General features: G+C 42.7%; 1 protein-coding gene across 1 annotated transcript in view; it reads right to left on the bottom strand.

Annotated features, from left to right (window-relative positions):
• Positions 1-17231, bottom strand: part of ARHGEF4 (Rho guanine nucleotide exchange factor 4) — a 232115-nt gene that overhangs the window by 123216 nt on the left and 91668 nt on the right. The window contains exon 4 of the mRNA XM_068953975.1: positions 2704-7134. Within this exon, the coding sequence (XP_068810076.1) occupies positions 2704-7134 (4431 nt within the window). The remainder of the gene's footprint in view (positions 1-2703; positions 7135-17231) is intronic.

Genomic DNA, 17231 nt, shown 5'->3' on the forward strand with positions numbered 1-17231 from the left:
CTTTCCCTTTTCACCCACAGCTATTCCAGTACTACAGCCCTCACTTCTGATGTTGCCACCCGTGTGCTTCTTTAGATTCCACACAGCATTAGCTAAAAACAAAGAAACAAAGAAACAAACAAAAAGTTTCACTGGAAATGTGTGAGGAGAGGTTAGGGGAACTAGGTTTGTTCAAGCTGGTGAAAAGGACACTAAAAGCAATGTAACAGCAGTCTATAAAAATTTGAAGGCTAGTTCTATAGATGATGGATCCAAACTCTTCTTAGCAGTGCCAGACAACACAACAAGGGACAATGGGCAGAAACTGTAGTTCGGATAATTCTGTTTGGGTATTAGGAAAAAATTTTTCCTCAGAACACGTTGCCCAAAGAGCTGGTAGAATCTCCATCCTTGGACATTTTCAAGACTTCATTAGACAAATATCTCTGTGAAAACCAGTCTGTCACAAGTAAACTAATTGGTTACCAAGATTAGAGTACATTACAATATAAAAAGAAAACCCAGAGAGAGTCCATGTTTCTTTTTTCTTTTTGCAGTAGAAAAAGTGGAACAAGACTCTAGCAGCAATCAACGGACAGCTATGATGACTGTAAAATGATAGTGTATTTTGAAAGACAGCTGTTCACTGTCTAAAAAAAAAAGGATTTTACTTCTAAAAGTGGCTGCTAGTGATAGGAACTGATGTTGCCTTTCATTCTCAGAAACCTATTTACCACACAGTCATGAGGCTTGACTCTCCCTTGTCTTAGAGCTGTAAGACTAAAGACTTGGCTTTAAGAAAGGGCAGTGTCTGTCTGCGCAGTCTGTTTTTTTCTGTTTTTTATTCCCTTTGTTGAGGAGGATCAGCTTAGAGATCATTTGTCCAAACCTGACATCCACAAATCCATGGGCCCTGATGGGATGCACCCACGAGTGATGAGGGAGCTGGCGGATGTTATTGCTAGGCCACTCTCAATCATCTTGGAAATGTCATGGAGAACAGGAGAGGTGCCTGAGGCCTGGAAGACAGCTAGTGTCACCCCAGTCTTCAAAAAGGGCAAGAAGGAGGAGCCAGGAAACTACAGGCCTGTCAGCCTCACCTCCATCCCTGGAAAAGTGATGGAACAGCTCCTCCTGGAGGTCATCACTAAGCATAGGGAGGACAAGGAGGTGATCAGGAGTAGTCAGCACGGATTCACCAAAGGGAAATTATGCTTGACCAATCTGACAGCCTTCTCGGATGGAATGACTGGCTGGGTAGATGAGGGGAGAGCAGTGGATGTTGTCCACCTGGACTTCAGCAAGGCTTTGGACACTGTCTCCCATCACATCCTCTTAGGTAAGCTCAGGAAGTGTGGGTTAGATGAGTGGACGGTGAGGTGGATTGAGAACTGGCTGGATGGCAGAACTCAGAGGGTTGTCAGTGGGGCAAAGCCTAGTTGGAGGCCTGTAGCTAGCAGTGTTCCCCCAGGGGTCAGTCCTGGGTCCAGTCTTGTTCAGTGTATTCATCAGTGACCTGGATAAAGGCACGGAGTGCACCCTCAGCAAGTTTGCTGATGAGACTAAACTGGGGGGAGTGGCTGACACACCAGAAGACTGTGCTGCCATGCAGAGGGACCTGGACAGGCTGGAGAGCTGGGCGGAGAGGAACCTCCTGAAGTTCCACAAAGGCAAGTGCAGGGTCCTGCACCTAGGGAGGAATAACCCCCTGCACCAGTACAGGCTGGGGGCTGACCTGTTGGAAAGCAGCTCTGCAGAGAAGGACCTGGGAGTCCTGGTGGACAACAAGTTAAGCACGAGCCAGCAATGTGCCCTTGTGGCCAAGAAGGCCAATGGTCTCCTGGGGTGCATGAGGCAGAGTGTTGCCAGCAGGTCGAGGGAGGTGATCCTGCCCCTCTCCTCAGCCCTGCGGAGGCCTCACCTGGAGTATTGTGTCCAGTTCTGGGCTCCCCAGTACAAGAGAGACATGGCCCTACTGGAGAGAGTCCAGCAGAGGGCTACAACAGTGATTAGGGGACTGGAGCATCTCTCCTACAAAGAAAGGCTGCGAGAGCCAGGCCTGTTCAGCCTGGAGAAGACTGAGAGGTGATCTGATCCATGTGTACAAGTATCTGAAGGGGGAGTGTTGAGAAGATGGGGCAAGACTCTTCTCCGTGGTGCCCAGTGACAGGACAAGCAGCAACGGGCACAAACTGAAACCCAGGAAGTTCCATCTGAACAGGAGGAAAAACTTCTTTGCTGTGAGGGTGACTGAGCACTGGCACAGGTTGCCCAGAGAGGTTATGGAGTCTCCTTCCCTGGAGATATTCAAAACCTGCCTGGAAGCGATCCTGTGCAAAGTGCTCTAGATGATGCGGCTTGAGCAGGGAGGTTGGACTAGAAGATCTCCAGAGGTCCCTTCCAACCTTGGCCATTATCTGATTCTGTGATTCTGTCTGAGGCATATTATGCATTACCGCTGTTGTGATGACTCCATTCGTATAGATTTTTGTGGTAAATCCTCCCTTAACGTGAGCATCAGTTCATATTCTCTGAGAACAGGAACAGAAACTCTAAGATTTACTAGTGCTTCCTGTCTTAGACAAAGACGCACCTTCGTGGACCAATCTAACCAGTGTGTTCATTCATCTATTAGCACAGTTTCACTGGAATTGCTCAACCACATGAAAAGACAAGACTCTGCAAACCAAACCACCAACTGATTATTCCCAGACAGCAACTCACCTCATCTCTGAGTATGTCACTAATGGAAGAGGCTGTGTTTAAGCTGATCTGGGACTGACTGCTTATCCCACTGTCATCCTTCTGGTATTCATTGTCCAATGAGTGTACAGCAAGTAAGAGACTACCTCTGGGTTTCAGTGTCTTTGGTCTCTCAGGAGCTTCTAAATTGCTGTCAATTGCAGTGCTGTTCCCAAGAGAGATCATTGAAGTGGCACATACTCTTCCAGGATAACGGAAGCTCTTGCATTGAGAAGAGGATCGTGGACTCTGTGGTTTAGGACTCATGGGCCTACATGGCATATCTTTACCTTCACAAGTTGAGAGTTGGGGACATGATGGACTTGACTGACTAAAAGGTAACTGGAAGTCACTGGGACTAAATGGAGATTTCATCCAATATTCCTCTAGAGAAGTATTTAAATTGTTGCCCAGGGCCTCCCGCTGTTCATCACAGTCTGAGCTCTGTGCATATTTCATGCCCAAGTCATGGGACTGTATTTGTTTTCTCCACATATCTGCAGGTGAAGAGATATCAACAGGCTCCACAGAGGTGTCAGAATAGTTGACATCTGTCAAGGAGCCATTAGCTTTTCCTGTTTTCAAAAATGCTTGCCCATTGGAACTGTCCTGTCTCTCTACTGATGTTCTCACCACATGGTCCCTACTTGTGTTAAGACTCTCCTGTGTGGGTAATAAGCTTGCCAGGATAGGCCTTTTTAGTCCATCTGCTTCCTTGCTTTTTAGAAAAGCTTTCCAGGTGCCCTGGCGAAGTTTGGCTTTCTCCTTTTCACATTTCAGTGATACTCTAGAGCTTTGCTCAGTGTTTTCTTTTTCTGGAGATTTGGATTCAAATAAGCTTGAGAGGGATTTGTGTGCCAAGGCCAGCCTTGTTCTGAACTTCTTGCCCTCAGGGTTTTTGTTTCTTTTGCACTCATTTTCAGGGAAGGATTTTCTAATTCGTGGGTATTCCAAAGATTCATTGTCATTGTTTTCAAATGAAGCTGAATCTTGTCCATCTGCATATTTGACAGCTGCCAGTGTGGGAGAAGTAGAATTTGTATCTATATCTTCCATCAGTATCCTTCCAGAGCCAGAAGCCTTCCTCAGGCTCATTCTGTTGAATAGTCCTGCAGGTCTCTCATAGAATAAATCATCGTCATCAGAATACTCAGAGGCATAGCTTTCCTTCCTGTGGAAACCAAAACCAGATGAGTAACTTTTAAAAGACTGCAAACTTTCAGTGTCTTCATCTTCTTTCCCAACATCCAGTTCTTCTGTTTTCGCCTTGCTTCCAAAGAAGCTGCTGCTTCCTTGAGTTTCTGCTGTGGCAGGCTTCGTTTTCCTGAAAGATGTCATTTTTGAGAAAACCAAAAACCTGGGAGATTTCCCAGTATTTCCATTCTTTGCTGGTTTTTGCACAGCTTTATGGAGACTGCTGTTACTTCCCAGGAGGTGGTAGGAGTGCTCATCCATCTCCTCACTGTTAGTGCTGCAGGTACTTATATTATCTAGGCCTACCCTGCAGGCATTATGGGTCTCCCTTTTTACAGAATAGTTACAGACATCAGACACATCCAGATTCAGTGCACTGTCTTTGCTAGAGCTGGCTGTGTCTTCTGTGGCACAGCCCTCTTTTTTTCCTCTAGTAAAAGGATCTTCACAAATATGCATTTGTTCCTTTGAACCATTACAGCCTTTGGTTCCTTGCTTGCCTATTGCTTGTTCAGAGGTGATGTTGGGCCCTTGAAGGTCATCAGTACCATCTCCCTGACACAGATTGCTTACACTGTCCATTTCCAGTGTTATTGCCGTGGTTATATATATGTCTTCCTCTCTACCTTGATGTACTTTGAATTCCTCTTCGTTGGTCACCTGATTATCTCTTGTTTCAGCCCATGACTTTTTCAATCGTTCTGTCTCTAACTCAAAATTTGTCCTTGTTCTGTGGGGCTCTACCTCAGAAGTTGTAACCCCAGTTCTGCTATGTGATTTCAAGACTGCTTCATCACATTTATCTGCCCCGTCTTCTGCAACAAGTATATCATTGCCCAAGGGCAGAGTAACACTCCTAGATTCCACCTTTCCACTTGTTACTGTGGAATTACTACAGCTGAAACCTAAGGATGAAACCAAATCTGTTTTCTCTCTTTGCTGTTGTGAAAATTCTGATTTTTCTTCAGCTGTATCCCAAGCAGGGAGTACCTCTGCACTACTAGGAAAGGGGTGGATGGACAGAATTTGTTCTTCACAGCTATAGCATTCTCTCAGAACTCTCTCTGGATCATCATGAGCTTTGCTGACACCTTGAGGAGACACCAAATCTTTGCTCACTATGTCTCTCAGTGTTCCAGTTACTGTTTCAGTAGAAAGGTCATCATTTAGTGTCTTGGACTGTAATCCTTTCTGCTCTACAGATATTATAATCAAGGCAGGCTTTAACTCTGGAAGATTCACTAAATGTCTTCCCTGGCATATATAAGCTGATCTGGGAGTCATTTCAAGAGCGAAGACACTGTCCTCATCCTTTCTTTGATAAGTCGGATGTTCATTTGTTACTGGCTCACCGTGACTCCTTAAGGCACCAGTTTTGCGATTTGTATTTTGCTGTACTGAATCTTTTTGCTCTGCCCTAATGTTACTGCCACCTGGTTGCAATGTAGTTTCCAGGACTTTCCAACCAAAACCAAGGTTAGAAGGTTCTTCTAATCCTCTTTTCCCTACCGTGACTTCCATACCTGACAACTCAGAATCAAGGCCATTGTCCTCCAAACTGTTCTGCTGTGTTTTACCAGTGGAAACATAGTTCACAGAATAATCACAATCTCTGCTTTCTACAACATCAGGAAAACCTACGAGACAGGCTGCTGGGTACTCAGCGTCACCAAAGCCAGATTCAATGCTAATATCACAAGGAAATCTATGCGCTTCCCAATCCGTCTCAGATTTGTACTGATCATTTTGTATTAGTTCTTCAGCATTTATGATCACTGGCTCACAAGCCACAGCAGATAAAGTCTCTTTTTGTTTTGGATTGCACTCACAAGCATCTATCAGTGCTGAAGATAAGCTATCGGCACACGAACCTGTTGCTTCTGGGCTAAGGCCACATGTCTCTGATTTAGAGTGCAAATTAAAATCAACATATTGGCAGGAGCCTGCTGGTTGAGAAAGTTGACCTCCATTTAAGTCTACACTGGTATTAAGAAGGGATCTTTTTATGTCAAATTTGCCATCTACTTCTATTGTTTTTTCAGGGCTGACAGCTACCCTTCCTAAGTTTTTCCAAGTGTATTCAAAATCCAGCCCTTGAAGATGTATTCTGGAACACGACCATCTAAATTTGTCTGTCAGATGATAACAGTTCCCCACATACTCTCTCTTGCCTTGAGCACTTATATTTTCAGGTACGCTGTGCCATGTTTTACTTTCTGCAATCTCTGACCTCATGAGTGGTGGCTGAGATTTTGATTTGAGGCGGCTCTGGTAAAAGAATGAATCTGATGTCAACATGGCCTCTGTACTTCCTTGTTTTATCCTTTTACCTGTGATTTCCTCACCGTTAACTGAGTTCCTCCTGCTGCATTTTATATTGGACATAGGATTTAGTTCACAGTTATAGTCAGATGCCTCAGTGTAACTTTCACGGTAAGTTCCATTTGTTTCAAAATGAATATTAGGTAAACTACAGCTTGGTGCTGCATCTGACTGGAAAGAAAGTTTCTGTATCTCTGGAAAAATCAAGCAACTTTCCGAGTTTGCTTTGAAACAAGCAATACTTAATACTGCAGGCTGTTTCTTCTGTCCTGTAACAGCATCTTCAGCAGGTACTGAGTTGGTATAGGATTTCACTTTTCTGCTTTCAAATTCTGCTTTAGTTTGCAATCCTTCTATTACCGGCTTTCTGTCTGTCTTTGATACAACGCCCCGTTCGCTCACTTGGTTCTCTTTTTTGGAAATATCACTAGTTAATGTTTGTTCTTCATCCTCCACTTCTTCACCTTCTGACTTCGCCGTTTGTATGCAAAATTCATTTTTCCTTGATGCTACTTTTATTTTGGAAGACACTTCTAACTGCACCTGCTGGCTAAATTCTGGTTGCCTTGAGCACTTATGTTCATAAAGTGTTGTTTCTGCCTTTGCTTTAGGAAAACTACAGCACAGATCTTTTTTTTCAGTAGAAAGGCAGTTTGAACCCAAGCAAGTTTCCCCAGTTACATCACTGGCAACAGATTCTGTGTCTGATGCACTCTCATAAGGCTCAGTTTTCACATCTGACAAAGATCCACTCTGATGCGATAGGGTCTCAAAATAATCTTCATCTGTTTCTTGGCTGGATCCACGTATCTCCAGCTCTATTGTGCTGGGGGTGGAAGAGCTCAGATCATCTTCAAACTCTCCTTCACTGACATAGTTTTCAACTGGCTCTGGGGTCTATGAATAAAGAGAAAATAATTAGTTAACAATGAACACGCAACACAATAGTATGGATTACTAGAAAGGGACTTAAGAACACAATGTATTTACTATACGTGATGACTTCGGAAGTTATACTTGCCATTTTAGTTATTGATGTCTTTCTAGTTCTATTTCTTAATTTTTGCTTCAACATACTTCTTAACTAAAGCTTTTTAATTTTTATTTTTATTTATGCATAGGCTAAAATGTGACTTTTGGCCACATCTTTCAAAGCTCAGTCCCAAGGCACATTTCACGTTCAGATAAGTCGGAAGGAAATTGTTCCTTGTCAGTAGATTTAAAAACTCTCATGAATCCATCTTCAAATCCAGAGAGGAGGTTTACACTATAAAGCAGAGACGTAATTGTTACTGTCCAAATTCTACAAATGCAACGTAAATACATGCAGAACTGTTCTGCATTTAAATAACTGGATAGTACTCATATCAAAGCCTGAATCAGAGGTGGAAGAAATTTTTGATGTCATTTTGGAGGTTTATATCAAGTGCGCTACACATATCAGTTATCAGAGCACATGCACATCAGTGGCTGAGAGCAGAAAGATCAAAATCACACATTTAATATTAGGAAATGTCTTTGTACCAAATAGCTACATTCAGGCAGTCTCAGTCTTTTTCTGTTTAACCATCAGAATGAAGCTATTTCTCAAGGCAAAAGAAAATGAAATCACAAGTCTTGCTGAGATGAAAACAGTACTTGCTGTCTGTCAGCTTCAGGTACGGCTATAGTCAGAAATTCTACAAACGTAACCAATATAAATATTTAGCTGACTCCAACCTCAGTCTATTAACATCTAGACTGAAGGGCTATATAAATGGTAGCCTTTTTACTCTAATGCTGGACACCTATCTCATGAGGTTTGGATAACGCCATCACTAGAATTATCAGCACATTTCAAAATCTGAAAACTGAGATAATAAACAATGAAAGACGTTTCTAAAAGAAATGCAAATGAATGGCAGCAGTGAAATTAGAATACAAGAGCCCTTGGCTTTAGTTACATGTCACATCCATCAGAGCGTTCTCTCAGAGAGGAGTCCATCCTTCTACTGGAAGACAAATTTCAAATCGCAACTAAGTACACATCATAGAGTTTATAATTCCAGGCTTCAAAATGTAGAGGGTAAATTAGAAGAGGGAAGGCACTAGGAAAACAAGGTTATTGCCAGAAGGGAGCTGTGGTAAGCCAAGGAAACAGAGGAAAATGAATGGATTTGAAACAAGTAAAACGTTGGAGAGAGAAGGGAGGTCTGTCTCAGTTCTGAGAGTATTTCGTAAGAACATTTTTACCGTTCTGTCTTGTACTTGTCCAACTTTGAACGCTCAAAACATCTCTGAGGAGGCCCAGAATAAAAAGATTGGTATTTTCTCTTGACAAAAGAATCAGAATAAAAACTGAAGGGGGGAGGGAAGTTCAGTGCTTCAAACCAAGTCCAAAATCACTTTCACACAATTAAGCCCCACCAAATGGCAATGTAACTGCAACACAAGTCACGTAGCCAGCAGAGCAACATGTCCTTCACTGTGTGCAATCAGTGATACATGTAATTGAGCTCCTTCAATAATGTCACATCCTACTATCACCAGGACAGAAATGACCAGCATTAAGGCAGCAGAGACTAGCATTTCACATAATGATCGAATGGCATGAACTGTGTAGCAGTTGGCTAACACAGCAACGAGCAGAGGAGCAGCTGCTCAGCAGTAACAGCACTGCCTCTTCAACAGTGTTCTGAACATAAATTTACAGATGGCAATAAACTAAGATAAAAAACGCTCAGGCAAGTAGCAACTAAGTAACGAAGATGCCCAACTGTCCCCTAGGATAGTTATAAATTAAATTACAAAAAGATTAGGGCAGAGATCTCTTAGGGCCCATCTATCCTTCCAATACAGCTATGCCAGACTGAAAAAAATAAAACAACCTGAAATTATTTGGTGTTGTGGGGTATTTTTCAAAATTACGCAAATGAAGCAAAAGTAGAAGCCCCACCATTGCCTTCAAACTTCATGGGAAATGAGGAAACAAGTTCCAGGTGTAAAGGGCACCAACTAACAATGTCAGCCATCATTCCTGACGCAGGCCTGGGACTGAAAATGTGCATCCCAGTGCTGCTAATGGGAAGAGCAGGAGTCAGAATTTTGACTAGAGGTAGCTTTTTGGGGCCTCCACTACCAGATGTACCCTGGCATGGAGTTGCCTCGAGGAGGCCCTAGAGGCCTCAATTCCTGCTATGTCAATCAAAGCCCTCCGCCTAACAGATAAGAGCAGCCCAGAGCTGACTTCTAGTAAGGATGGAATTTCTAAGCCCACTTCGTTTCCCATGGTGACAAGCAAGGTCACAACAGGGCAAGTAAAAGGCTGGAGGTGCCATTCTTATCTTCTTCTATGGGACTTTGACCTCTCAGTGCTTCTGGAAGTCCAGGCATTTGCTCCACCATCTCTCATATGTGTTTTATTTTCCCCTTAGCTGGTGAAGTGTGTATTCTGTTAGGATTTGTGGGATTAGTTCTCCTTGTGCTTTTGGCGGGGGCAGGGGTTCTGTGCAAATTGAGCCAAAAGAGTCATACTCAGAGCAGAAGGGGGAAGTTTACAACGGATAGGTCCTTTGATGTAACCCTGTCCACCCAACAATGATAGGAAACGAATTTTCAGTCACAGACTCTTGTCGGTGGAGCCCAGTGACAGGGGGAGGTGCAATGGGCACAAACTGAAAAACAGAAAATTATACTTGAACATAAGAAAACACTTTTTTTTTACTGTGAGGATGGTTGAACAGTAGAACAGGTTGCCCAGAGAGGCTGTGGAGTCTCCATCCTTGGAGACACTCAAAACCTGACTGGACACAGTCCTGGGGCAACCTGCTCTAGGTGACCCTCCTCAAGCAGGGCGGTTGGACCAGACAATCTGCAGGGGCACCTTCCAACCCCAGTGCTTCCATGATTCAGTGAAATGTGAGAGCTTGTTATTGTTCCCAAACAGAGCAGTTACTTTCTGCCAGTTCTGCTGATTTTTAAGAATTTGCACTAAACTAACTAGTGGGATGAGAAAACAACACACAGAGGTCTCCGCATAAGTGCTGTGCTCTAGATGTGTTTAGTGCCTTCACTGGAAAGCCTCCAAATGGTTAAGCAGTTCCAGCTTCACTAGGAGTATGTGAGCAAATGCATAAGGCTTTGGCAACTGCCATCACTCAAGGTGGTAATACTAGATGAAGGTAAGACAGAGAAGCGATTGGAATCAATAGCAAAACAATGTGCAGAGCTAGTGAAATAGCTAAATATTGTAAGAGCAGTTGCCAAAACCTCAGTGCATTTCCCCCTCCTGCCAGCTGAAGTCACAGCCTTCTGTTTATGTTCAATGACTGCTTAAACATTACAGCCCAATAACCTGGCCCCAGAAGTAAATCAGGACCCCCATCACGATTTTGTCTAATGTGACTCAGTAAGTGCAGGACTGCATTAGCAGCAAATGCCACAAGCCGGTGGCCTGCTGCACTCTAAAGGAGACACCAGGCAGCTTCTTTGATTCCTTTCAGTAAACCAGTTGCAAACATGAAAAAATTTTACAGCTCAAAGCCAAAAACATTATCTCCCTCCCTGACATTAATACTCCTGTTACACACACAGCCTAGCACAAATGTTGGCCAAGATAAAGCAAGGTGCATAACCTAGGTGCCATCTAGAGGATGGGATGACGTGCCTGGTCAGACTCAGCTTGTGCAGAGCAATAAATTCTCCCTTTAACAAATACAAGCTGCATTTCAGTCCCTTACTGTGCTGCAGGACAAGTCTCTCACTCACAAATTCCTTAGCACAGCTTTAGCACCAGTAAAACAAGGACTGCCCAGCAGATGAGGTGGCAAACCAGTGAAGAGGCATTAAGATTTACTGTGTTAAGTAGAGGATAAATGTGCAAGAAATTCCTTGGTAAAATATGATCGCACAAAACCGAAAAGTTCATGGCTCCCAGTATTTTGCATTGCTGGATTATTTCTTCCATTAGGTTTTGTAAACTGCTATTTGCATCAGAAATACAGTGCAATCTGTAAGAAAATATTTGTTAGGTTTATTTGCATAGGTACATTCAAAAGCAACAGTTCATTTGCACCAAAAGAAATCCTAGATTTTAGCAAAAGCACTAGGTAGGAAATGTAAAATATTAAATTGCACCAATAATTAATATTGTTACTGTTCTGAAACATAAACAGATTTTAGTCAACAAAGCAGTAAGTCATGTCAAATAAAACTCGAAATGCAAAAACTAAAATTCAGACTCAAACAACTTCCCTGCTATTTGAAGCTATCTGCATTCATCGCATTGCAATACTCCCTCTGCTGGCTACCTTAAAAGGGAATGTTTTGCTTCATTATACTTTTGACTTTAACACGTGGAAGGCACGCACTGTTAGATTTCTGATTATTTTTTCATGAAAGCAGGAATATCATTTTGCTCACCTTATAATTCCAAGTCATTTCTCATTCTCTCTCACTTGCTCTCTCTCACTCTAAAGGAAAAATCTCAGAATTGCCGCAGAAGAAAAAAATCAAAAGTTCCTTTGTTCATGTTGAAGATACAGTGTAAAGATACGGGTATGTAACATAAATATTCCCATGTAACAGAGGATTAAGTCTCACTGAAAACACTTTTTGTGGCAAAAAAGACATTCAGCTTGCTTAGCCTCACGGAAGCTCCTGCCTCAGAAACACAGAAGCAAATGTACATCTACCGCTATCTAAATTTTACCATCAATCTTCCTGTAGGATGGATGGACCTACATTAGGTTTAAGCTGTCTGGCAGAAGCAACACTCAGCTCCATATAGACCAAAAATCCTGCCTAAAAACTAGATGAATCCTCCTCCAAACACAGGGCCAAAGCTGAACTCTGCGCTGCGCAGCTGAACAGCTTCAAGTACTAACATCCTTCTACCAGCTTAAGCTGGCCGGCTACTGCCTGCTAAATGAACACAGCACTCACAGCTAGTTTTTCTCCAAGGCATTTATGGACTTGCTTAAACACTTTGCTGAATGGGACTTTTAGGATTGCAGATAAAAGAAGTGGAGACTTCTGGTCTACCAGACCAAGGCAGAGAGTGCTGTGGTGGCTCGTCCTTCCACCTTAAACTTGCCGCAATCACTTTTTTTTGTGAATAGGCTTTGGCATAGGCATATTTGCCTTTTCTAAACTCAATTCATTTATGGGAGGTCTTTCTGTTTTCTTGAGTGCCACCGAGAAATTACAAAAGGAATGCTGACTTGGAGGAGTGAAAAGATGGTAACAACTTTAAACACACGTGCAATCTGCTCTGAAGAAGAAAGCTATTTAAAAAAAAAGATTCCACTAAAGACAACAAGGGGTGTAAGAAATTCGAAGTGTATGTGTGCAAGTGTAGTCACAAGACATTAGCTGGTGTTCCCTGAATCACTGACAATGCAATGAGAGATGTCCAAGCATGGAACAGCAATGATGTTGGGGATTAGGAGCAACATGATGAGCTACACAGCTTGTTTGCCTTATGCAAATTCTAATCATTTATCCCATTTTTAGAATCATACGTTTTCTTTGTTTAATCGGACCATTATCATTCAGAGTGTTAACTGAAAGAATACTTTGATGGAAAGAGCATGTGTGAAGCCTGGGAGGCACAAGGCAGTGACTGATATGGAGTCCTGCATTCTGTGACCTCCTCCCACCGTCACTGGAAATAGCACCACACATTGCCCAATACACTCAGCCACTGCATCTCCCCCTTGATTACATTATTTTCCCTTTGAACTATACACATATTATATATGAACACATATTTCTGTGGTCAGTCAAATGACAGATGAGAAGGCCTCTTTTGGCTCCTTACACCCTCTAATTCAATAATTATTAACTCATAGATGATCATTCAGTTATTTTACTGTGATACACAGGCCGAAAGGGATACACCATTGTAACAATGAGGTGACACAGAAGAGCAGTCACAAGCAAAGAATTCCCATAGCAATACAGAACCTAAGAGCAACGAAGCATCAAAACTAATCCCCTACAACTGCCGGCAACCACATATGAGATGCAGAGTTCAGAAAGGCCTAAATGATGACCACTTGAGAGATCAGAGGTCTAGAAAACATGAATTATGAGGAAAGACTGAAAGGACTGACGTTGTTTAGCCTATAAAAGACCTCACATTGCAAAATGGCATGCACCACCCAGCCATTATAATTTAAGGCTCTTAGTTCAAGGATCAAAGCTGCAATATGGCACAGCAAATTGCAGGAGAGACACAAGATACTGTCAGTGTCCTATGGCCTTTGGTACAGGGGAACTCCCTTTAGGCTCATCTGCCCTGCACTCTGGTTTGTGACTGTGCCCTCATTTTATGGGAAAATGGATGGTACGGTGAAGAGTGGTGAAGTGCTCTCTTCCCCTGGCAGAGAGCATTACAAAATCCTAACTAAGATCAGAAATTGTATCTGTGTGGCGTGTATATCAGATGGGGGAGATGCTCCTTAGTGATACTTATTTAACATTAAGGGAGATTCTAGCGCTTAAGAAAGGCAGGTAAAGCCTTCATTTTGGCTTCCCTAGACTTCAGCAATGAAGTAGGGTTTTTTTTATTAATAGAAGTAATAGAAACTGCTGCCCAAAGAAAGTGTTGTTTTCGAGATCAGGTTAGTCATTACTTCAGTATTGAAAACTAGACTTCGGCTTAAACAGCAGTCCTCTGTGGAGGAGATGAGCGAAGATGCAATAACTCATCACACCCAGTTCCTCCAATTTCACAAGGTGCAGAAAGGAGGAAAACGTCCTGAAGAAGAAAATCCAGCACAGCAGAATTGTGAGCAGATGGTAGGTGGATGTGGTTAGACCAGGTCATTCCTTTCTCTGTTCCCAGCTGTTCCCAAGTTCGAAAACTCCCCTGTGTATCTACCTAGCTATTAGCTCATATCCACTCTGTGCGGTAGGGAATACACAGCCTCAGGTGAGCAAGATCCTATTGCTTGATCCATACCAGGATTCCTTAGCTGCTCAGCGTTGAATAAACACAAATTTGGAAGCTTATCTGTTCAATCACAGAGAAGAGCTGTTTAAGCTGAAGTCCAGCTTTCAGCACTGAAGAATCAGGAATACAATAGCTATACCCTCCTACCTGGTGATTTTGCTTGCCACAGCACTGAGTTAGAACTATGACCAGGCCAAAAAAAATCTTTGTCTCACTTGACACCATCTTAAGGTCACTTAAAGAAAAGTGGCACACAGAACTGCATGAACATCCAAAAAGCTGTAAACTTTAGCTGAGAAAACAGACATCAACTTCTTTCTTAACCACAAAGATTAGGCAAGATTTAAAAGGAAATAAGAGCTTGCAAATCATACGCTTTCACGTCTTTGAAGATCCTGCTGGCATTACTCCAGGTCAGAGTAATTCTCAGGAGAGTTCACTACTCTTTAGGCAGCCTTTTCACTTGCTTCAGTGATGAATATGCAAAGAGTAGCTGATATTTTTAACTTCAATGATTTTTTTTCATTGCCTTTCAGGAATAGCACTAATAACAGGTATAACTACATTATTGTGGCATTAGAGGTAGGATACTCATTTGTTTAGGCCAGCCTAAACATTTAATTACACTTACGGTAGCTCAATCACAAATAATTGCCTTGGGAAAGTTCTCTAGGCAGGGCAGCTGAGAGAGAACACTGCTTTCCTGTTCAGCTCATGGCACAAAATTCAGTAATGACAGATCAGGCAGCACAGGGAGAAACTTCTTAAAAATCACACACAAACTCTATTTCTTTTTAGGCTTTCAGGGAGATAACATTTCAACTTCCTTATGTGCAGACCACTGATAATTGTCTTGTTCAAAAAGTGCCTGAATCCACAGATACTGTGTTTCGGGGTCTCTTATTTTACTAACATTTCTGCTGTTTTCCTGTCACTGGATCTGACTCCATCAAGTTTCCTTTAGAAGTGTTATTACTATTTCCATTCTCCCCAGCAATGTTACTGGTGTTATACAAATGGCTAGTTCTACTTATCTGCCAGATAGGAATCAGGTAGATGGTGGATGTCAGAATTACAGAAGATGTTGCTGAAATGCTATGTATGTCCCTCAATGGAAAAAAAAAAAAAAAAAAGAAAAGAGGAACTGATCCTCCTTTCTTCTGCTGCTATACGGAAATAGGAAGTTTAGACTAAAAAAGAAAAGAAAATTGTGACTAAAGACATGTTACAGCAGAAATTCTATGACTGAATCTTATTGCACAGGTACCTCAATTGGATACAGACTCAACCATACGATGTCTATTGGCCTGTAACCTCCTTATATGTTGCTATTTTTTGTGATTTTATTTACAGGTATCTACATAAATCCTCTGACTTCTGCTTCCTCACACTACCACTGTTTATCAGAGGACAATAGTTAGCTAGCAAGACATTCTTGAGGCAGCAGACAGCCTCCTTTGGTACCAAATTCAAAACTCCACTAATAATATTAATTCTCTGCCAATTCTTTTAGTAGAAGCCTCCAGCCAGCATAGCAATACACCAGAAACTGTGCAGAGGCGCTGCTTTCACAACTGGAAAATGGCTGTCACAACCCCCCTAAAAGCCTTCATGCAAGATTGAAGTCCTGCAAAAGGCAAAAAACGAAAGCAATAGTACCTAATGTCACACAGTCAGTAACCTCACTCCATAGGGAAAAGGTTTTTATTTAAGTGTTCAAGTACTGAGGTAGAACGTGGAGTACTGTAACTTAGTCTAGAGTTAGGACTTCGTATAAGCAGCAGATCCCCAGGTTACAAAATCTGGTCCCAGGTGCCCGTATTTAGTCTTCTGTCACTGATTTCCAGTCACTTGGCAGACCACAGCCTACCTGGAAGTTCCTGACTCGCCCATGTTTCACATTTGAAGTGGCAGGGCACCTCAGCTGCCAGCCCAAGTGCTTCCTCCTCATAAGTGGGACAGATGATCCTGGACTGTGAGAAGATGGGATGAATTCGTTTTGCTTCTCTTGCTGATATTTTGTTGTGAGGGCTGAGGATTTCTTCCATCCCCAGCAGTACCACAGTTTGCAGCAGTTACCATCTCTTATCTTCCAGGTTTTGTTCCTGCTGCTCTGGCTCTCCCATTGTCTTGTTAGTGCTGAAAAAAACCTGGGGTGCATTTTCTGCAACGCTCTCTCCATCTGTGATCCCAGCACCACTGCCTTGGCCAGAGTCAAGGTGTCAAGTTCCATCAGGAGCTTCTGCCGAATTTGCCAGTCTGCTGCTTTGCCAATTAGCTGATCCAGGATCAGCTTCTCCTGCCAACAGCCAATAGCACAGGCTGATGCCGATTCTTGCAGTGCCAAGGCAAAAGTCATGAAAGTTTCACCTGGCAATTGTGCCCGCTGCCTGAACTGAAACCTCTGTAACACCACACTCTGCCTGGGCTTAATGTGCCCTGAAAGTTTCTTCGTGGTTTCTTCAAAGGAGGCAGCTGACACCAGAGTTGTAAAAACTCTCTGATCTTTCACATCCAAAGATCGGAAAACAGTCCTTAGGGAGTCTTTAGGAGTCTTCAGGTTTCACTAATATATTATATCAGCCAAATCTCATAAACAACCACTGACACCAAGAGGCTGGGAGATGTCTTAGTTTCAGCAGTTTGTAGGAAATAAACCCACAACAAGATGCAACTGGACCTCTCCAGTCTTCACTGCCACCATTGTAGAGGTCCACAGCTCTTCCCACTATCTCTGAGCAACAGCATAGAGACACGCATCACAACTGCTTTGCCTCTTGTGACAAGCTATTCCTTGTCACCTAAAGACTCCTGCCTTCCAGTCCAGGTCGTCCAGCTGGGCAGGAAACAGAGTGCTCCTCCCACGCAGACAGTGAGGGTGGTGGCAGGTGAGCATGAGAAGAGAAAATAGAATGGACTTGGCAAAGGAACACAAAGATGAAATGGCAAGATTACCTCTCCTCCCAGGGAGTTTTTGTTGCATACCCCAAAACCATAAACTTAGGCTTGCTAAATGTTTAACTGGAATTAAAAAAAAAAATCCAGGTTTAATTGTTCT

Source organism: Struthio camelus, chromosome 9 (assembly GCF_040807025.1).
Source record: "Struthio camelus isolate bStrCam1 chromosome 9, bStrCam1.hap1, whole genome shotgun sequence".
Lineage (NCBI taxonomy): Eukaryota > Metazoa > Chordata > Aves > Struthioniformes > Struthionidae > Struthio > Struthio camelus.